Here is a 20,824-nt window from a genome sequence, read left to right as displayed (position 1 = left end):
GTGGGCTAAGGAGCTTCCCCGTGGCTCCGATGGAGCAGAGCTCCCTGCATGCAGCTGAGGTGACCCGTCCTAGAGACAGTGGCTTCCTCCTTCCTGCTGCCTGGCCGCCGAGGAGCCTCCTCGCCACGGGCCCGGGCAGCTTGGGTCAGAGCGCGTGGGGACGTGGGGCTGCGTACTGAGCCGTGGCGCGCGTTGCTTTTGCAGGAGCAAGCAAGGTGGGTCGCCTGGGGCGTACGACCGGAGCTTTCGCTGGAAGTACCACCAGTTCCGCTTTCTGTGCCACGTGAGTGCGGGGGCCATGGGCAACGCGGGGGCCCTGGGCAACGCGGGGGCCGGGAGGGCCGCTGAGCCGGGGCGGGTTGGCCGACGGCCTGACCCCGTGGCAGGCTCGGGAGAGGACGGCCGCTGCGCCGTCCTGCACAAAGCCTCGTGTCTGTGCCTCGCTTGCAGTCGAACGCGCTGCCCAGCCACGTGAAGATCAGCGTTTCGCGGCAGACGCTCTTCGAGGACTCCTTCCAGCAGGTGAGGAGGAGCCGGGGCGGCAGAGGCTGCGTCGGCGCCGGGGCAGCCCCTCGCGCGGCAGCCCCGGGCTGACGGTGCCCTTTGCTTCTCTTCAGATCATGAACATGAAGCCGTACGACCTGCGGCGCCGCCTGTACATCATCATGCGAGGAGAGGAAGGCCTGGACTACGGCGGCATCGCCAGGTGAGCGCTGGCACGGTGGGACCGGGGGGGTGCTCGCGCTGGCGCGCTCTCGCCCGCTCCTTCCCCGTGGCGCCGCTGCTCCCGGCTCCGGTGTAGGGGCTCCTGCGCTGCGTCTCTCTGTGTCCTGCCAGTGGTTTTACCCTATGGTAGGTTACGTCAGGCTGTTCTACCACAGGGTAGAACCACGGACAGGATACCGGGGCTGTCTCTGCGCCGAAGGACTCGTGCCCCCGAGCTGCCGGGGGAGCAAAGCCGGGACGGATGCCCCTCCTGGGCCGCTCTGGGGTGGGATGCCTGCCGGCAGCCCCGTGCGGCGCGGTGTGCCAAGTGGATGGGTGGAAGGAAAGAGCGGGGCGCGTGCTGGCACGGCGCGTGTGGACAAGCGGGGCTCTGTGCGTGCACCCTGGGGTGTGTGCGCGCGTGGGTGCATGGCGCCGTGCGTGGGACCGAGCCGTGGCGCCCGCTGCTCCCGCTGGCGGGGGCGTTTCTCGCTGATGTCTCTGAAAGCACTTGCAAACCTCGCTCGGCGCCTCTGTAACGGTGGATGGACTCCGGGGTGGAGGACGGCAGGAGGCAGCGAACGCCCTCGCCCAGTCACCCCGGGGCCCAAAGCTTAAACCGGCACCCGAAGGAGACAGGAGCTTGGTTTGTACAGGCTGCTGCAGAGGGACGGGACGGGATGGGGGCTGTCCCCCCTTCGCTCGGGTGAAGTCCTTGTCGGGGCGGCCCGGCAGCGCGGGCTCCTTGCCCAAGTGCGGGTGGCTGCCGGCGGCACTCATCGCATCGCGGCTCTGCCGCTCCTCCTGCCCCCAGGGAGTGGTTCTTCCTCCTGTCGCACGAGGTGCTCAACCCCATGTACTGTCTCTTCGAATACGCCGGCAAGAACAACTACTGCCTGCAGATCAACCCCGCCTCCTCCATCAACCCCGACCACCTCACCTACTTCCGCTTCATCGGCCGCTTCATCGCCATGGTAAGAGCCCGGTGCCGGCCGGCTCCCGCGGTCGGTGGCCACCAGCCCCTGGCAGCAGGAGCCTTCCCGCGGCGGCGAGCGGTGCTGGCGGGGGCCGCGGCGACGGGCCCCGAGAGACGGAGGGGTTGGGGAGGCGATAGCGGACAAGACGCTTGATTTGCTCTCAGACCGGCCGGATCCTGCTCCCGGCTTTCGTCCTGGCCTCCCCGGCCCGCTCTCCCTGGGGCCGAGCAGCAGCGGGAGGCGCTGCCTTGCGCCCGCCTTGGCCACGGGGCAGGGGACGGCGACGGGCGCTGGGACGCGGAGGACACCCGCGTGCCACGGATGCGCTCAGCTCCGCAGAGCCACCCGCCTTTCCTTGAGCGCCTGCTCGCGCCGGCTTTGCTGGGAGCGGGTCGGGAGGGCGGAGGGGGTCCGAGGGGCTCGGGGAAGGGTGCAGGCGACGGCTCGCAAAGCTGGGGATGGCCGAGGGCCGGAGGGGACCTGCTTTCCCCGGGGCCGTGTGGCGGGGATGGCTCCAGGTCTTTGGCTGCCACCCCAGGTGTTGTCGGGTCTGCAGCTTTGGGGACTATTTTTAGCCCCAGCGGTGTGAGATTTTCCAGCCGCCCGAGCCCCAGAGCGGCGACTCCCGTTTGCGTCGCGTTGCCCACGGCCAGCCTGCTTGCAGAGCGCCCCAGGTCCGGGGGCCGCGAGGGGCTCCCCGGCTCGGGAAGGGTCTCTGCCCGCGGCCCCTCGGTGCGGCGGGGAGCCGGGGCGCGCTGCTCGGGTCTCCCAGGCCGTCCTGCCCTGCCCTGCCCTGCCCCGCGCCTTGCAGGATACCAATAAAACCCCAGACTATTACTCACCGCTGGGCCGTTCTAGACAAGCGTCTGCATTATTTTTGGCTGCCTTTGCCTTGGGGCTCCTGGAAGCCAGGGATTCAGGGAAGCCACAGCAGAGCTCTGTTTAAACAAGTGCTCTTAATAGAGCCGTGCGGGGAGCGGGCGACGCCGTGGAATTCGCACTGGGGAGGGGAGAGGGGCCGCGCGCCCCGCTCCCAGCAAGCCGCCGGCGACCCCACGGGCCCGGGCCCCGGCCCGCATGGGGCAGCGTTGTCGGGGAGCAGCGCGTTCCTCCTTGCGCCGTTTGCCATCCGGGAAGGAGCTCGGCGCAGCCTGCGCGGCCCTCGCTCCCCCCGCTCGGAGGGGTTTCGGGGCCCGGCAGAGCGATTCCCTGCGGGCTGCGCGCAGCAATGGGGCGTCATCTCTCCCTGCCCCACAGGGGAGCGCGTGGGTCTGAACTCTGGGATCCCACCCCCCAGTGACCAGGTGTCCCCTCTCCGCAGGCTCTGTATCACGGGAAGTTCATTGATACGGGCTTCACGCTGCCCTTCTACAAGCGGATGCTCAACAAGCGCCCCACGCTGAAGGACCTGGAGTCCATCGACCCCGAGTTCTACAACTCCATCGTCTGGACCAAGTCAGTGCCCCGTGCTCCCGCCGCCCTGGGCCCCGCTTCTCCTGCGGGGAGCCAGCTGGTCCCTCGGTGACGGGCTGTGCCGAAGCATTGTGCCTCCATGAGAAGTAACGTCTCGGTGTCTTCCTGCAGGGAGAACAGCCTGGAGGAGTGCGGCCTGGAGCTGTACTTCATCCAGGACATGGAGATCCTGGGCAAGGTGACCACCCATGAGCTGAAGGAGGGCGGGGAGAGCATCCGGGTGACGGAGGAGAACAAGGAGGAGTACATCATGTGAGTCCGGGTCCCGAGGCCCCCGTCGGGCGCTCAGCCCCGCTGGCCGTAGGGCAGCCCTGGCGCGGAGACGTGGGGCTGGGGACGTGGCCGCTTCCTGGGGCTACGTGGCCTGCGACAAGCAGGGGCTGGCGCGGTCAGCCTAGCTGCGAGCTCCGCTGCGGTCTGGCTTGCTGCTGCCTGGGCCGTCGCCAGCGCTTTCAGGAAAGAGGAGAGGGGAGAGAGGGCGAGACTCCTCTCCCCGTCCTGCGGCAGCTCGGGGCCATCTGGCCTGGGTGGGGGCTACCAGGCTCCCTCAGTCCTGCTCCGAGAAGGCTCCGGCCAGGGGATGTGGTTTCCCCCCTCACCCTGCGGACGGCCGCGGATCTGTCCCCGGTGCCCTCCGCTGCCTCGTCCTCGTGCCGCTCGTGGGTTGGGCAGCAGAGAGAGAAACCCGCTCGTGGGAATCGAGGGGAGCCCTTGCAGTTTGCAGGACTCCCTCTCTCCTCGCCCCCACGTGCCTGCTGCGAGGCCGGCTGCCTCCCAGCCAAGCCTGTGACGGCGGCTCCCCCTCGCGCCGGTGCTGGAGCGCCCGGCCGCCTGCCGACCGCGCTCTGCCTCACCAGGCTGCTGACGGACTGGAGGTTCACACGGGGCGTGGAGGAGCAGACCAAGGCTTTCCTGGACGGCTTCAACGAGGTGGTGCCGCTGGAGTGGCTGCGCTACTTCGACGAGAAGGAGCTGGAGGTGAGCTGGTGCTGCGGGAGGGGAGCGGCAGCGCGGATATCGCTGCTTCCCGCCCTGCCGTGGGATGCCCCTGGCAGGCGCGAGGAACCGGCAAGCACGCGGGCCTTGCTCGTACGCTCTGCCTGTGCCTCTGCCCCTCGGCCCTGCTGGCAGGGGTACGGGGAGGTGGCAGCGCCTGCGTGGTGCCCCCTTGTTGGGTCCTCTATGAGGATCCTGTCAGAGACCGGGAATTCCTCCCGGATGCCTCCGTTCCCTGTACGGGGACTTGGTGCGGAGGTGGAGCCTGCACCCAAGGACTCGGTGCTCCTGCGCGCCCAAAGCGTGGGCGCAAGGTCGTGTTTCGCCTCACCTGCCGACTGCCCGTCTCCCCTAGCTGATGCTCTGCGGCATGCAGGAGATCGACATGAGCGACTGGCAGAAGAACACCATCTACCGGCATTACACCAAGAACAGCAAGCAGATCCAGTGGTTCTGGCAGGTGAGCCTGGGCCAGCAGCGCCGCCGCCGCCGCCGTGTCCCGCGCTGCGGTGCTGAGGAAGGTCCCCTGCCCGAGGCCTGGGGGAGCAGGGGCGGCCTGGCTCGGCTGCCTCGGAGGCCATCTGGAGGAGTGAAATATAACCGAGAACACGTGTTCAGCGAGGAGCCTTTGGCTGTAGCTGGCAGAGGCCCCAGCGCCGCTGCCGAGGACAGCAGGCAGCACTTAGTGGTCAGCGTGTTTCTAGCCATAGCTGCCGCTCTTGGGTGGGCGAGACGAGAGGGTGGCGAGTAATAAAGCTGCGTCGGTGCAGGTGATTCTGCTCCGGAGAGGGCTCGGAAAACAGCCCTCAGCCAGGGCGATGCAGGGCAGAGCCTGGGTTGCAGCACTGTGAGAACCGCTCCCGCCGGGCGGGCGCTCAGGCCGGCCGGGACGCACTCATTTCCCCGAGGCTCCTGGGGCCGGAGCTCGGGCTGGTTCAGAAAACCCGGACCTGGTCGGGCTCAGGGCTTCGGGGGCCGCAGCGGATCCCACTTTACTCCAGCGCTGTCATCGCAGGTGGTTAAAGAAATGGACAATGAGAAGCGGATCCGGCTGTTGCAGTTTGTGACGGGGACCTGCCGCCTGCCCGTCGGAGGCTTTGCGGAGCTCATCGGTGCGTATTCCCGGCTCCCGGTGCCCCGGTTGCGGGAAGCGGCCTGGGGTGAGCGGACGCGCTCTGGGGTGGGTGTGCGGAGCTGATTCTCCACGCTCCCACCGCAGATCTCGGGGCAGTTCGCAGTAAGCAAGTAGTGAGGTAGCTGGGACGCTGGAGCACCGAGCGGGGGCGCGCAGCGATTCAGTCCAGCCTTGTGCAGTACTAAGGCAAATTCCTTAGACATGAACTATGTCACCACAGTTAACTTTGAGTCCGGTTTGTAATCTCTTTGCAGGAGATATGATTTTGATTTAATTTTGATTTCTGTGTGACGAAACCCCTTTTCCAGAAAACCACACTGTATGGCATTATTCTACTGCCGTCCTTTAATTTGCTGCTTTCTGGGTTCTCTACCAGCCTTTCCGTTATTTTCCTGGAATCGATGTCAAACTAACCAACTAGCTTAGCCCGTTAGTTTATTCTTATTGGCACATTAGCTTTTTTCCAGTCCCCTGGAGCTCCTCCAGCATTCACAATTTGTTAAAAAGCAACCTCTGTGACTCAGAGTTCCTGAGCCAGCTCTTCTAAAGCTCTTGGATGGACTTGCTCAGTGCTGCAGATAATACATCTTAGCACTTGCTATTTAACGTCCTACTCAGGAGATGCACTGTTATCACTGTATGCTGTGAACATACATACGTATATATGTATTTATATATATATTTTGTACATTCTCTCTGCAAAAGGGGTCAGAGCAGGCGGTGTGTAGAAGTGTTGATAATGGTTTGTGCCCTCGTGTGTGCGGGGTCAGCAGGGCCCGTGACAGTGAGATCCGCTGGCTGGCTGCGTCAGCCGGAGGCGTCTCTTTCGGCTCCTGGTGACGCAGCGAGCTTTGCTGTGCTCTTCGTTAACAGGCAGCAACGGGCCCCAGAAATTCTGCATCGATAAAGTTGGCAAAGAGACTTGGCTGCCCCGGAGCCACACGTGGTGAGTGTGACTTCTCCTGGGCCCCGCTGGGAGCGCGCGGGGGCAGATACGAACGGGCTCTGCTGGCCTCCGTTCTCTCCACGAGCTCTGCCCGGGGCTTTCCAGGGAATGCGGCCACATTCCTGGGAGCAGAGTCCAGCAGAGCCGCTTAGTGCAGCCCCTGAGCTGGTGGGAGGACCGTGGTGGGAGAGGGACCCCTACCCGCTCCGCGGCGTTCACAACCCCCCTTTTCTCTCCAGCTTTAACCGCCTGGATCTCCCTCCCTACAAGAGCTATGAACAGCTGAAGGAGAAGCTGCTGTACGCCATCGAGGAGACGGAAGGCTTTGGACAGGAGTGATGGAGCTCGGTGCTCTCCCGGCTGCGCCCGGGACGGGAAGGCCCTGGAGCGAGCTGCCCGCTGCGCCCTCCCGCTCTGCCGCCGTGCAGCCGGCACCGGGTCTTGCCTCCCTCGCTCCCACGCCGGCACGGCCCCAGGGAACGCGCATCTGTGTCTCCCTGCTCTGCGAAGCCAGGGCGCGATGGGGAGGGCGGTGCGTGAGGCCGGCCCCGCACGGCTGGCGGGGGGCGCGGGGAGGAAGGGGCAAAGCCTCCGGCCTCAGCGACCACAGCGACGCTCCCCGTGCGCCCTCGCCTCGCCGGGAGGCGGGACACAGGGAGACGCGGGGCATCGCTCCCCTCTCCTGCCCCGTAGCTGCTCAGTATTAGCCGGGCTCGTCCCTTCCTGCTGGGCGAGGGGGCGAGGAACCTCGCGCCTCCGTGGTGGGCGCAGCCTGGCCTCTCCCTTTGCAAACGGACACGAACACGTTCCGGCTGACGAACGGCGAGTGAGAATTTGAAGACAAACCCCCTCTATTTTTCTGCAGTCTGTTTTCCCTCCTACCCCCACGTTTTGCACCGTGCCGTAGCTGCGCCCTGTCCCCTGGTGAGGGGGGTCGAGGCAGCCCGGGGCCGGGAGCGGCTGGGTCCCACCAGACACCGGTGGCGGCTGTCGCCTCGCCGGGCGTTTCAGCTGGAGCAGCAGCTTTGCCAGGAGCGCCGAGTTTTGGAGCCTGCCTGGGCCTTTTCCTGGGTGCAGGGTTTTTTGCCTAGATTTTTTTTTTTTTCCCCCTGCCTTCTCATGGCATCTTAACAGATGCGAGTGAGGAGGGGAAATGGCTTTCAGCTGCCTCGTCGCTGCTCCTGAAAACGTGTGCGTTGGGGCTCCCTCCTGCACCCAGCGACGGGGATGGGGAGCTGGGATGTGGCTCCTTCCCGCGCTGTAACCCCGGCTCCCGCTGCAGACGCAACACGGCCACTTTTGCAAAGCCAATCTGCACTGGGGCTCCCCAGCGGATGCTGTTTTATTTCAGCGTCACACCCCATGGAGGGGGGGTACAGGGGCTGCCAGCTGCACAAGCAGCTCCGGCCTTGCGGCTCCGGCCCTTCCACCGGCGGCGGATACCCGGATTCGGGAGCTCGTGTGGGGCCTCTGCCCTTGGCTGTGACCCTGCCGCTGCGGCCCCTGCGCAGGGACGCTCCCCGCGGGCTGGCGCGAGCCCGCACGGGTGTATATACCTGTACATAGGTGAAGTCTCTGGATACAAAATATGGCAATAGCTTTTGATGGATAGTTTTGTACTGCCCCATCCCGCCTCGGTGACGCCAAGTTCTCGTGCAATAAAGGACAAGCGGCTGCTGTGCTCTGCGTCCCCGTGGCTGCGGTGGCGGAGGGGGTGCGGAGGGGGCTGTGCTGTGGGTCCCCCAGCAGGGCTGCCCCCCCCCCCCCCCAAGGCTGCAGGAATTGGGGGGGGGGGGGCCTGGCTGCATCCTGGCCCCCAAGGCAGTGGTCCGCAGCAGCAGGGAGAGGAGGTGGCTTGGCTGCGGGGCTGAGCTCCTCCAGGCTCAGGATGGAGATGCCAGGAATGATTCTGGCATCTGCTGGGGCTCGGGCAGCTGGTCCCAGGGACATGGTGGGGACGGGACGGGGTGGGTGGGCGAGGGCTGAATGGGAGGCCGGGGGGGGGGGGGTTGCTGTGAGGTTTGGCTGGGGAGGGGGCACGAGCACGAACCGCAGCCGGGTCGGCCCTGGCCATCAGGCTGCTCATGGGAGTGAAGCCATCAGGGCAAAGGCAGAGCTGACGGAAGTGGGAGGTGGCGCGGCGATGCTCAGCCCGGCCGCTGCGTGTGAGCATGGGGCCACGGCTCGCGGTGCCATGGACATGGCTAATGGTGCCAGAGTTGGGATGCAGCTCGGGGTGCTATGTCAAGCCCTGTCATTGTGCCAGGCTAAACCCAGAGCCTGGGAGCCTTGGCAGGGCCGGAGCCAGGGCCACGTGGAGCCCTGGCCCTGCTCAGAGCCGGCAGCACCCTGGTAGGTGCAGGAGCTCGTGGCCTGGCCGGCCCTGCATGGTGGCTGCCTGCCGGCCTGCGAGAGCTGGGGCCTCACCAGGTGACGGCAGGTTAGTGAGGCCAAGGCGCATGGCAGCAGCCAGCAGCAAAAAATACAGCCCAAGCCAAATCCAGGGCTCACGGCACCTGGGGAAACAGCCCTGCCTGCAGCAACTGCCCTGTGACTGCACGTGTTAGCCACGGCCTCAGCTGGTGGAGGGTTTGCTTTTGCCTTTCATCCCCCCCCCCCCCTTTTTTTGTTTTGTTTCCTTTTTCATGAGGCTGTTACTCCTGCTGCACTGTGGAAAACAGTTGCCAAGAGCAGTGCAGCCAGCACCAGGAAAACTCTTCGTTTGCTGCAGGCAGCCCTGTGGGGCAGGACCCTCCCGCACTCCCCCTGTCCCCAGCTGTCCCACCGCCAGGAGCGGGGAGTCACCAAGCCCCCCTCACCCTTTTGGAGCAGGGAGGCAACGGGGCTGCATCACATAACCAGCCACAGTCTAGTTTATACCTGCACTTTTTTTCCTTCTTCTTTTTAAAGTGTTAGGTAACAAAACAGCCAACCAGTTCTCATTACTAATCACATAGAAAGGACAGCAAAAAAAGTATACTAGCCCCTGCTAAGGCATAAAGTGGTCAATAGTAGCAACATCCCCTTTCCCCTTCACTCCCGGGTGCTTCTAGAACTCCCTAACATGTTCTTGGCTCAAAAATGAATAAATACTAATAAAATCAGATCTCCTACAGTAGTGAGAATTCAGTGACAGGTCACATGTAAGGGGATTGAAATTGAACACACCGTGCAGCAGCACTCTTGTTCAGCTATTGGCCTACATCATCAAAGCATGAGACAAGAGCAATGGGGGTTAGGGAGGAAGAACATGGCCCTAAATTAAAAGACGTCACCCTTGCTTTTACCCCTTTCCTGTTCAGCACAAGAATCAAACTGCCAGAGTAAGACTGTATGCTTGACAGCCACCAGTTTGTGTGGATCTATCCAACTATTTATGATGAGCACAGAAAGCAAATATCAAAATAGGGGAAAGCAGAGCACTTTGATCATTTCAACAAGGGAAAAGAATCCAGCAGCAAAGCAATTAGTTTACAAGATTTTTAATTTACAAATAAAAAACCTACACTTTACTTTTTCTCCTTTTTCTCCTCTTTCTTAACATCACTCTTCTCCTTGTCTTTTTCCTTCTCATCTTTCCTCTCCTTTTTGCTTTCTTCTTTTTCCTGTCCTTCTTTCTTCTCTGCATCCCTATTCGCAATCTTGTTGTTAATGAGGTTGTGCAGGGCAACCACAGAACGGATAAGAGACGCCAGATAAACTACCACCATCTGGTCATTGGTCTTCAGATAAAAGGCCTTGACAAACTCTTGCAGGTTGACATCTGGTAGCAGGTTGAAGACATCCTGAAGATGGTAAATGATCTGGTGATTGATGGGTAGCTTGCCCATGGCTACTTTCTCTAAGTAGCTCCTGATGTCCAGAAGCTTGGAGTTCAGTCCCTTCAAACCATGGACCTGATTCGTGATCCGCTGGGACAGAGTGCCCACTGTTGTATCCTTGATGTCTCTGAAACACCCACAACAGAAGGAATCAGCATTAGAATGTTACTTTGCACATTCATTAATAGGTTTTTCCAGCTTAAAAACAGAAGTACTATTTGAAGCACAGATGAAGTACAATTAAACTGAATGCGTCGAGTCAAAGACTGAGAACGAACAGACTTCCACTTGTGCACTCAGAAAGTAGATCTAACAGGTCATTGTTCTTTGTTGTATCCTGCTGTGTGCCTATGTTCTCTTTGGAATAATATTAGTAACACCAGTCTGATGGACAGAAATAAAACACCAGGATTTCTGACAGGTGAAACAGCTATGCAGTTTGTATCAGGTGACTACTCTTTTTTGGACAGGAAATCTTTGCTAATGTCAGCTACAGATATCTCAGCAATACTTCCTTTAATACTGCTCCAAGAGATGTACAGTGGCTTGGAACAGGTCCAAACAATGCAATTCTCTGAAGCTTTGATACAGTTAATTGCAGTTTTCATCATCTGATGAAATTTCAGCAAGTAATCACACATTTCACTACCAATGATTGAATATGATAAGCAAGACTGATAAATTAATACTCTCTTAAATTTTAAGTAGCATGTTTAACAAGATCTGTTTTTCCTGGCTGGCACTGGATGATGCCAGATGGATCCTGTTCACTGCTATGCTAGTTTTACGAGAAAGCTTTCCTTTTAAAAATGTTTACCGTAACAAGTGTTCAACACCAACTTCCTCTGCTTCTTCCGCTCCAATTTCACTGGTCACATGCTCAAACGTCTTGGAGGTTGGAGTGCCATCCTTTGAGGTGCAGGGATACAAAGAGACGAGGTTAGATACAAGCAAATAGCTGACTACAGGTACTCGGATACATATTAACTAGCCAATATCAGGTGTCTCGCATGTAAACAGTGGACACTGCTCAAACAATGCGAAGGCTAAGATTTACTGAAACCTAGATTTGCATGACAGGATCTGGAAGAGGCAGTAGAAAAAAAATATGGCAAAGCAGAATATCAGGGGACTGAAGTACACAAGTAAGGCGAGAAGTTTATAAGTGAATCACAATGCCTTTTAAAAACATGGCATTTTAGATAGGAAACTTAAGAAACTATGTTAGTGAATCTAGCAAACTAGTTATACGTAGTCCACAAGAAATCAGAGAAGACTCCAGTTTGAGTTTTCTTGGTTTAACTAGCATTACCAATTGTTACATGTCCAAAGTTGCTAGTGATTTCTTCTTTCCTGGGCTCTGCATAATTTTCAATTAAGATATTTTTTGCAGGTTTATGTGCTGGAAGGTAGAACATGGAAAGCCTTGCTAAATGTCATGATAACTACTTTCTTTCCTGACACAACCTTATTATATTTTGGGATACCTTTTGTCATCCTGATACTCACTCTTAGCAAGTTACAAGCACACATGCAGTTCCAGAAAGAAATACAAACATGGAGCAATGTCATTCAAATTACAATTTATACAGTGGAGATTAAGGAAGAAATTTAAGAGAGTTACAAGCTGAATTACTGAGGATGAATTTTACCCATGTGTTTTCAAAACCATTAATTGGAACAGTATACAGTCATAAACAAAAAGCACTACTGGGACTATTGTGAGTTCACAGAACTAAGAACAAATCCTACATATGTAAGACCTGTAATACCAGGAACAGCTGCTTCTCTCTAGCAAGGGCCTCAGACAGGCAAGAGAATCAAACTCCTTTATAGATGTCCAGAACGTATAAAACCAGACAACTGTGAAAGAAAAGCTAAAGCTGACTTACTACTGTATGTTGTCTGCATGCAGATCGGTTGCAAGTGATTAATGAGTGTTGCTCATGTCTGACCTACTTATTCAGCACTAGCTGGTAAACAAATGAATAAGCATGCAGCTACTTGGAATACTTCTGCAAACAGGCTGGCATGTAAAAGTGACATCTTAGAAGCATTTCGATTTGACTTTTTGCATGGCTGCAGACATGACAGAAACAGGTACGAAGCATCTGAATCATAACAACAGCTGAAACGGTGGAATTCCTTAGGTCAAACTGTAAAACACAGCTCTTCTTTCAAGAGCATTGATGGATGAAAGCTTTAATTACACAGGCTTACACTCATATTGGGATTTAAACTCTGGTTTTAGAAAACTTGGCCTGGCAGTCACAGGCCCTTATTAGTGAATGCAACATCCCCTATAATTTTAAAAGCAGCTAGATGCCATGGGATGCGTACCTCACAGAAAATAAGGCAATCCTTTTAATGTAAACCCTTTTCCTAGGGAAAGGCTGAGAGGTATGTTAAATACTTACATCGTGTACTTCTTCAACTGAAATATAAGCTTCTGTGGGCAGCCCCAGATCCTTTGGTTTCACATCAATAATCACCAATACCTTATGGAAAAAATAAATATTTCAGAAAAACAGGCATCTTTCGAGGACTAGAACAAAAATACTGAAGCCAGCTCTCCATTCCATAGCAATGGCATGCTGGCTGCTCAGAAATGTTAAACTCAAGCATAGAAAAGAAGATAGATATCTACTAGCTATTTAAAAAGATTCTGATCCGAGTTCCTCGATCACTTTACAGCTACCAGTCTTTAACATTCTGTATCACCAATAGCAACGGGAGGGGTTAAGGGCTCCTAGGCATCCTGTTCAGAAGAAAAAGAAAAGTTACAAGTTTAACACTTACAGAGTTAGGACAGTATCTCTTCATCAGTTCATTGATGGCAATGTCATTCTTGTGTAGTTTAGGGCCTGTGTGGTACCATCCAACTATTCTTTCTCTAGCTGAGCAAAACCAGAAAGGATTCTAAATCAGAGTCGTACAGTAAAACAGCAGAAAGATTTACACACAGAGATTGAATTAGCAAATCAAGGGGGAAAATCTGATGTCTGTGGAAGACGAGTGTAAAGCATGGGAAAATGAATCCGTGTAGGCAAGATAATGACACGGCTAGCGACAAAGATGTGTTACCATTCTTACTTTCCACATATAACTATACTCCTAGTATCTTTAGTAAATTACAATATTTCATGCAATTTATAAAATTTTGCATATAATATGATTTGTCAGCTTGAAACTTCAATACATACGGATGCAAGAATTCTAGAAATGCAAACTGTTTTACGAGAACAACAGTTGATCCCAGGGCTGAGAAAATTCATAGGAATTGCAGTTGTGACTAAACATTCAGCTCCAAAGTCTCAAACTAAATAGTGAAGACACTTTTTAAAACAGTACCAAGGAGCAAATGGAATTATTATTTTGAGTGGAAATTTGTAATGTCTATGTTTGTGCAAAAGTAATTTCAGGGCACATCTGTATAGAAAGGACTATGCACGAGGAAGATTTTAAATTCTGTAGAAATAATCACATTTTTGAAATCTGAAGAATCCTAAAGATACTTGGGTAAATTAATGAGGTATAAATGAATGTGTTAAGAACACAAACTATTTGCACAAATTAACCCATGAGTCCATGCAAGGAATTAGCATGAAGTAGCTTCTTACAGGAGCTATTTATTTCCCGCCTTACTATGAATTCTCTTTCTCATACAGACAAACTCTTAAGAGTTTTTCAGAATATGTCCATTGCTCCAAGAAAACCCAAACTTACCATTGACTTTCTTAAACATTCCATACATGTTCTCCAGATAGTCATGGTCTAGAAACCACACAGTATCATCCTTATCATCCTCATCAAAAGGTACTGGAAATAAAACAAAATATCAATATTTAAGAATCCAAATTCCAGCCTGGAAAGACCATCTTCATAGAAAGACCATGTTTTAGGGTAACTTTGGCTGCCAGAGGAGACTGGATTTAAATCAGCTTAAACTATCCTGCAGCATTATGTTGCATAAGCTAAACTGTAATGCTGGTCAATTCTCTCAGACAGCGGCTTTCTCATAATTACTAAATTGGTTTTAGAACGAAGCAAAGAAACAAAGCGTTTTGAAGGTTATCCTCAGTGGACAACAAAAAGCATTAGAGAAGAAAATCCTCCCATACAAATTTATGCAAGATTGGCGTGCATAAACATTTGATACGATAACTTGAGTATCCCGATAGACTTATTCACACTTTAGTAAAGAACTAGTTATTTTATGAGTTAACAAGCATAAAGGAGCACAGCTTCAGTTCTGAGAACAAGTATTTAAGAGGCAACTATTTCAACATACTTAAGAAACAACTATTTCAACGCAATTAACGATACGCTTAAAGGAAGAATCGCTACTTTCATTGCACAAAATCCGAGGGAAAAGAGGTAAAGCCCAAAATACACATTAGGTCTTCATGCAAGCGGATAACAGCTACAGCGCTGCTATAGGCTATGATTTCCGCACTAGCGCGTCAAGGCGCTGATTGCTCACCGGGGGCCTGCGGCAAGTTCTCCGCAGCAGAACACCCACCGGGTTTTCAGAGAGCTTTACGCCTGCCGCTGAGGCGCTGCCCGTCGCGCCCCGCCACGGGGCAGAGGCGCGACGGGAGAGGCGCAGGTTCGCGAGCCAGCAGCCGGCGGTTCTGCTCGACACGGGCGGGTCCGCAGGCGCGAAGGAGGCCGCAGGGTGCGGCCAGGAGGCTCGCGGAAGGACGAGGCAGCTCGCCCGCGCGGCGAGGCGGCGGGCTCCGGGCAGCGCGCCCAAACTCACCGGCGAAGCTGTTGGACACGTCCAGTATTTTCTTCTGCCAGGAGCCCAGCAACACGCCGACCACTCGCTTCTGGTTCCCGACCTTCCCTATCCTAAAGGGAAAGGGCCGTCAGCGCCGGGCGGCCCCGGCGGGACGGGGGGAAGAGCCGCCTGGCGAAGGGGTCTGGGCGGCGGCGCCCGGCCCGTCCCGTCCCCTCCCGCCGCGCCGAGGCTCGCGCAGGCCGCGCCGCCCCGGCCGCCTCAGCGCGGCGCCGCCGGCCGGGCCCGTGACTCAGCGCGGCGACCGCGCCTCACCGGTTGAAGTGATCGACGACGCTGAGCAGCACCAGCGGGTGCACCACCACGCGCTCCACCGCCAGCTCCGGCATGGCGCCCGCTCCCGCCGCCGCCGCTCCGCCCGGCCCGCGCTGCACCAGGCCCGGCGCCCGCTGCCCGCCGTCGCCCGCCGCTGCCGCCGCGCTCCCAGCCTGCCCCGCTCGGGGGCGGTGCCCGCCTGACGCCATCTTGGCGAGGTCGCCGGCGGAAGCGGGAGGGGCGGTGGCGGCCGGGCACCATCTTGGCGAGGTCGCGGCGGACGGGGGGCGCCGCCGCCATCTTGGGAAGGGGCGTCCCTGCTGTCGGCGGCGCGGCACCATCTTGGGGAAGTGAGGTCGCGGCGCCCGGAGGTGAGGCGCAGGGAGGCGGGGAGGCCCTTTCCCGGGGGGGCCCGGGGGTGCTGCTGCCGCCGCCGCCTTCCTCGCAGCCGGGCCCCGCCGAGCCGCGGCGGCTGCCGCCAGCGGGGCGCTGAGGGCGGGGGAAGGCGCTTCCCCCCCCCCTCCACCAGGCCGCGGGGCCCGGCCTTGTCCCGCACGAAGCACCGAGGCGCCGCCTGCCCCCTCTCTGGGCCCCTCGCGGCCCGGCAAGGGCCCCTCTGCCCTCCTCGCCCCGGGACAGGCCCCGCGGGCCGGGCGCAGCTGCGCTGAGGCCGGGCGCGCTCAGCACAGGCACTGCGGCAGGCGGGGCCGTGAGCGCAGGGCCTGAGCAGCCGGGCGCGAACCGGGGCGGGCGATGCCCGCTCACCCCTCGTCCACAAAACCGCGCTCGGCCGGGTCGAAGGCGGTCAGGTGCCCTGGGCAGCGCTTCCCCGGCTGCTCCCTGCCGCTTTTCCCTTCCCCGCGCGCCTGGCAGCTCGCCCGGCACCTCCCGGGCCGGAGGCTGGGCAGGCCGCGCTGCCCCTCGTGCTCCTCTTGAGGACCGGCGCGACACTTGCCCTTTGCTGGCTGTCAGGAGCTTCCCCTCGTCACCGCGACCTTTCAGAGACGATAGCGAGCGGCCGCATGACGACGTTATAATCCTATATTCGCTAGGCGGTGGGCTTAAAGAGCGGGGGTGCTCCCCTCTCATCTGGGTAGCGCGTCAAAGAGCCGAGGGAATGTATGGAAACTTGCGGTGGCCTCAGCCGTGCTGCTGGTGACCGCAGCTCTGCGGCTGGGAGTTGTCACAGCCTGGACTCAAAACACCGGTGTCTTACTTGCTTCAGATCTCTAAAGTGACTTCAGGGTTCTCAGTACCGTGGTGATAAACGTCTGTGTGAACAGGGAGATACCGCTATTACTGCTAGGAGTGTTAGCTTTCCTCAGAGGGCATCAGGTTAGGCTAATTTGTTTTGTCTTGTAGGTGGCAACAGCCGTCAGCGTGCGGGTGGGTTAACTGTCCCTGGTGTGATGGAGAAACTTAAAAATCTCAGAGTTTGAACTAAGTCTAATGCTTAGCAAGTCTTTGCATGGGGCCTTTCCAACCTCTGGAGCAGGAATTTGTAGACAGAGAATTTGTCTTTTGTACTTTAGCAAGAAAATAGAACCTGAGGCTTTTACTCCTGAATCTACTAGAGGGGTGATGCTAAGGGGAAAAATACTAGCAAAATTCTGTGGATATTCTCAGTGTTCTAAAGCATTATGAGGTCTCTTATTTTCTACGCTTTCCCTGTATAATACTATGTATTTTTACGTATTTCTCAGCTCTGACCAAATGACAATATTCTGGGTGAAATCTAAAGGTTCGTATTGCTGCTTCTGCTGAAATCTGCTACAACTTACAGACATTACAAGAATTGGAGACCTCTTGTGGAGTTTTTAGAGGTTACATCTTTTAATGTTGGTTTTATTTTTTTATATATATATTTTTTTAATTTCTGGTAGAAGTAGTAGAGGTTTTTTACCAGCAGAGGGAGACATCTGACCATGAAATTCAAATACAGCCAGTATTCTGTAGCTTGTTTTATCAATATACATATAAAACTCAATGTTCAAATTAACTAGTTCAATAAGTAATTTAGCTCATTGATTTTTGGGCATATCCTAAGTGCCGTTACAAGCTACGGATATTTTAAATGCCATTACCTAATAGAAGGAATGTTTTAAGCACCTTTTATTGATTTTATTACTGCTTTATTTTGCTGTCTTGGTTTAAAATCATTTTAACCACTCTGTAATCAAGAAGAAATATATCGTTGGTGAAATACAGTCAATTTCCTAAAAACCTTTGACATCGTTAAATAAGGAATTACAGTTGTTAAATCATGTCAGGCAATAACCAAGGGACAGAAAAGATATAAAATTTGGAGCAGTGGGCCAGCATACCAGTAAGCTGTTTTGACCTTTGGCATTCAGACTCTGTATGTGACAATCACACTTCAGTTCTGTTCTTGGTTCTTACATCAGTCAGGAGAGATTTAAAATCTCAGTGTGCCAGGAAGGTTGTTGAAGGATAACAGAGTATGATCTAGAGACAATTGAGGGGCATTTTAATGACCTGCTGTGACTTTTTGTTAAAATTACTCTCTAACTTAGCACATTTGAAATTTCATTTGCCAGATTGTATTGCTAGTAGCGTAGTATATTGATGTTATACACAAAAGGAGTAAATTAAGTCTGCTCATAGGGATTTAAGTTACTTCCCTTCCCAGCTCTTTTGACTTGAGAAGATTACCAGTATTATTGAGCTAATCAGTTGGTAGATGTAGACTGGGAATACAGGCAATATCTTGCTTAATCAAAGAATTGAAAAGTAAGTAATGAATGTTTGTGCTCAATAAAAAACAGCTAATGAGTTGATTGCATTGATGCTTGATGTAATTTAACTGTAGAGTGGCAAACATCAATACCTATATATGATTTGGCTCATGATTGCTGAGCTGAGATTCAAAGTTTAGAGAGGTTCTGCAGTAAGAGAGCACCTGGTGATTGACCTAAAGTGGGGAGCTGCATTTTGTTCTTTAAATGGAACAAATGATTATTTTTTTCTTTTTGCCCTTCCCCCCCCCCAAAAAAAAAACCCCAACCCCAATGTAGAAGAGACTTACAGATAACTGTTTTCAGAGGTTTAATAAAAGCAAGTTTCTGGCTTGAAAAATGAGAAGAATAAGTTGGCATGAAATAGTTTAAAATTCAAATTCATGATTTTAAATATAAAACCAATCTCTAGTCTTCCTCTAGTAATGACCTTAACCTCAAGGGGGAAATCAATCACAAAGAAACGTTATGCTCCCTGTGTGAAGGTGGACATCTGCTGCGTTTGAGCTGGATAACGGAAATGACATAAATGAATAGGATATGACTATCCATTAAAAAAGGAGAAAAAAGTCTTCAAAGTAGTTCATTTGCAGAAAATCAAACATTGTCTTGAATAGTGCAGCCTGTAGATTCTTTCTGAATTCCCTTTTTTCCCCTTACTCTCACCCTTTGATTTGTTAGGCACTGTCAACTCTTGTTTCTTCCTGTACGGGTAATACTGGTAACACAGAACGATGTCTTTGTAGGCTTTTCTAAACCAAGCTCTGCCACTGTCAACTGTTGTGTCATTAGCACGAAGAAAACTTGGTACCCAGATTCTGGGTAGTTCCTACGTCCGCTGCGTCGTGTTCTGTCCTCTTCCCCCAAGCCTGGGATCAGGCTCATACTTCAGGAATGTGGTACTTCAGTTGGGAATTAGCATTTGTCTTCAAATTCTGAAGAATATAGATACTTCAGAAGTTTTTTTTTTTTTTTAATCTCTGTAGACCATTCAGTGTCATGTTTGGGCCTAAATCCTCATTAGACTGGTGACATGTTTTCTGAGCAGCCATCAAGCAGAACTTTATCTAGAGTCTCTGCTTGCCAACTGTTTTCTAATTTAACTAGTGCTGGCCTACAGAAATTATGGTGACGTGGCTGGGGGCACTTGGTGTCTTGCCTTCTTTCCATCTGTCAGTATTAGAGGGGGGAAAAAGTAAATTTCTAATAGGTTAAAAAAACCAAATGCAGATAACTTTATTGTTAAAAATCACATAAGAGTTTGATTATCTACAGACCTGACAAAGCACAGATTCATTGGATCCATTCACTGTCTGTTTCTAGGTGTTCTTTCCAACCATAAGAGTTAGAAACAGCGTTAGTGTTTTAAATGAAAATACCAGCATCCTACAAAAATAGCTTAAAGGTTCATAAAGGCTTGGATGACTCTGCGTTATGCTACCCCCTCCTAACCTACTGCCTGCTTTGTGTACAGCTCTTGGTGTCTGTCTTTTCATCTTGTGCGAGAAGGAGCTGCGGCCGGTCGATCGCTAGCCTCTCCTTTGGAAGTGGGTTTGATTATCCATATCACTGAGTCTCCCAGATATAGAGGTTGTTCTCCACCTGCCGAAAGGGCAGAGTGCGGGAAGTAAAGATGGTGTAAGCGAGGTGATGGTGGGCTGCAGGCAGGGCAGGCTGGGAGGTGCAGGGAGGAGGGTAGATCATGAAAAAGGCAGTAACACTTAGTCTGATTTGCTTTTTCTGTGTAACTTTCCAGTGCCTGCTATTGATAAGTGACAACCTTGGGACTGTGGCTACAAAAGATCCATGCAGCTGTGAAGTATGGATGCCTGATGTTTTGGATCCTAAGTGACACACATTAATATACTCCTTTAACGCTTGCTTTGGTTTTGTTTTTAAAGAAAATCCCTGCTTTATTTTTCCTAGATAGAGGAAGAGGATTAGAGACAATGTTCACTAATACTTATTTTCATTGAAATAGCTTCTAAAATGTGTTTAGAATCCTCTCAAGAGAAGCTAGGCTTTCTTTTGAACTGTTGATAGTTTGTCACCTAATACCTTTGTGCTACCAGTTTGAACAGGAAATATATTTATTTTCTTATTTATAAGTTTAGCTTTGTTTAAATAGCTGTAGTTTCCTGTTAGATTTTCTCAACTAGGCTGTGCCATAAACTGTTTTAGGAGGAATGATACTATCTAGAATTGAACAGGGATAATGCAAGCCATGGAAGGAAAGCAGAAAGCCACCACAGCATTAGTTATAATTTGTTTTAGTTGAACTGTAATTCGGTGAAATGCTAATGCTGTATACTGAAGGCATAATGCCCTCAAGAGTATGCTTAGTACTACCTGCAAAAACCCAAACCTCAAAGTATGTACCAGTTTGCTTCTGAAGATTTGCAAAATTGAGTAATAATAGTATTCTCCAACTGTGTGTTCTAGAATGTCATCTTAAAAAGTAAAGTTTAATTTATCAGTAATTATAAATTGATCTGTTTCATCTTTACAGTCTGATCTTAAATATTGATGTTGTAGTCATTTGTTTCTTTGTTTCCCTGTAGTGTACTGTCACTGTACCAAAAGGTATGCATATAAGTAAAACTTGTGCCCCTTACCAGGATTGACCATCTGTGAATATTGCAGTAGTTCCTGTCATCAGACTTTAAAACTTTTGTCTGGACATGTGGACTGGTAATGCAAATAATCCTGTCCTTCATATGACAGTATCACAGTGGAATTTTGACTGATAATTTCTGGATATGGAATCAGCATTTTCTTTGATTAAAAATTCCTCATAGAAGTGTGGTCAGCGTCTAAAGTAAAATTGTGGAAAAATCCTGCCTGTTTTATATTGTCTGCTTCTGGTGTTCTGTCCAAAATCATAAGGCATATGAATGCCAGAAAGATCTTAATTTTTTAAATTTAGAGCCAGTGACTTAGTTATTTTTATATTTCAATC

At 53.2% G+C, this 20,824-nt stretch overlaps 2 protein-coding genes across 5 annotated transcripts in view; one reads left to right on the top strand and one right to left on the bottom strand.

Moving 5' to 3' along the window:
- Positions 1-7,911, top strand: part of WWP2 (WW domain containing E3 ubiquitin protein ligase 2) — a 50,839-nt gene extending 42,928 nt beyond the window's left edge. For all 4 annotated transcript variants that reach the window (XM_067302302.1, XM_067302301.1, XM_067302304.1 and 1 more), the window contains 11 exons: positions 205-283; positions 451-522; positions 618-706; positions 1,520-1,679; positions 3,004-3,137; positions 3,267-3,407; positions 4,013-4,133; positions 4,507-4,611; positions 5,167-5,263; positions 6,160-6,232; positions 6,472-7,911. In XM_067302302.1, the coding sequence (XP_067158403.1) occupies positions 205-283; positions 451-522; positions 618-706; positions 1,520-1,679; positions 3,004-3,137; positions 3,267-3,407; positions 4,013-4,133; positions 4,507-4,611; positions 5,167-5,263; positions 6,160-6,232; positions 6,472-6,571 (1,171 nt within the window). In that variant the 3' untranslated portion in view covers positions 6,572-7,911. The remainder of the gene's footprint in view (positions 1-204; positions 284-450; positions 523-617; positions 707-1,519; positions 1,680-3,003; positions 3,138-3,266; positions 3,408-4,012; positions 4,134-4,506; positions 4,612-5,166; positions 5,264-6,159; positions 6,233-6,471) is intronic.
- Positions 7,912-9,704: 1,793 nt separating this feature from the next.
- Positions 9,705-15,256, bottom strand: PSMD7 (proteasome 26S subunit, non-ATPase 7). The gene is made up of 7 exons (XM_067302300.1): positions 15,110-15,256; positions 14,816-14,907; positions 13,780-13,872; positions 12,853-12,950; positions 12,471-12,551; positions 10,871-10,962; positions 9,705-10,180 (listed from the first exon to the last, which is right to left on the bottom strand). Exons 1-7 carry the CDS (start codon positions 15,181-15,183, stop codon positions 9,742-9,744), a joined length of 969 nt encoding a protein of 322 aa, XP_067158401.1. The 5' UTR covers positions 15,184-15,256; the 3' UTR covers positions 9,705-9,741.
- Positions 15,257-20,824: the final 5,568 nt, after the last annotated feature.

The sequence above is a fragment of the Apteryx mantelli genome, chromosome 10 (genome assembly GCF_036417845.1).
Source record: "Apteryx mantelli isolate bAptMan1 chromosome 10, bAptMan1.hap1, whole genome shotgun sequence".
NCBI classification, from domain to species: Eukaryota; Metazoa; Chordata; class Aves; order Apterygiformes; family Apterygidae; genus Apteryx; species Apteryx mantelli.
Note: the sequence above shows the minus strand (reverse complement) of the source record. Positions and strands in the feature narration are given on the sequence as shown.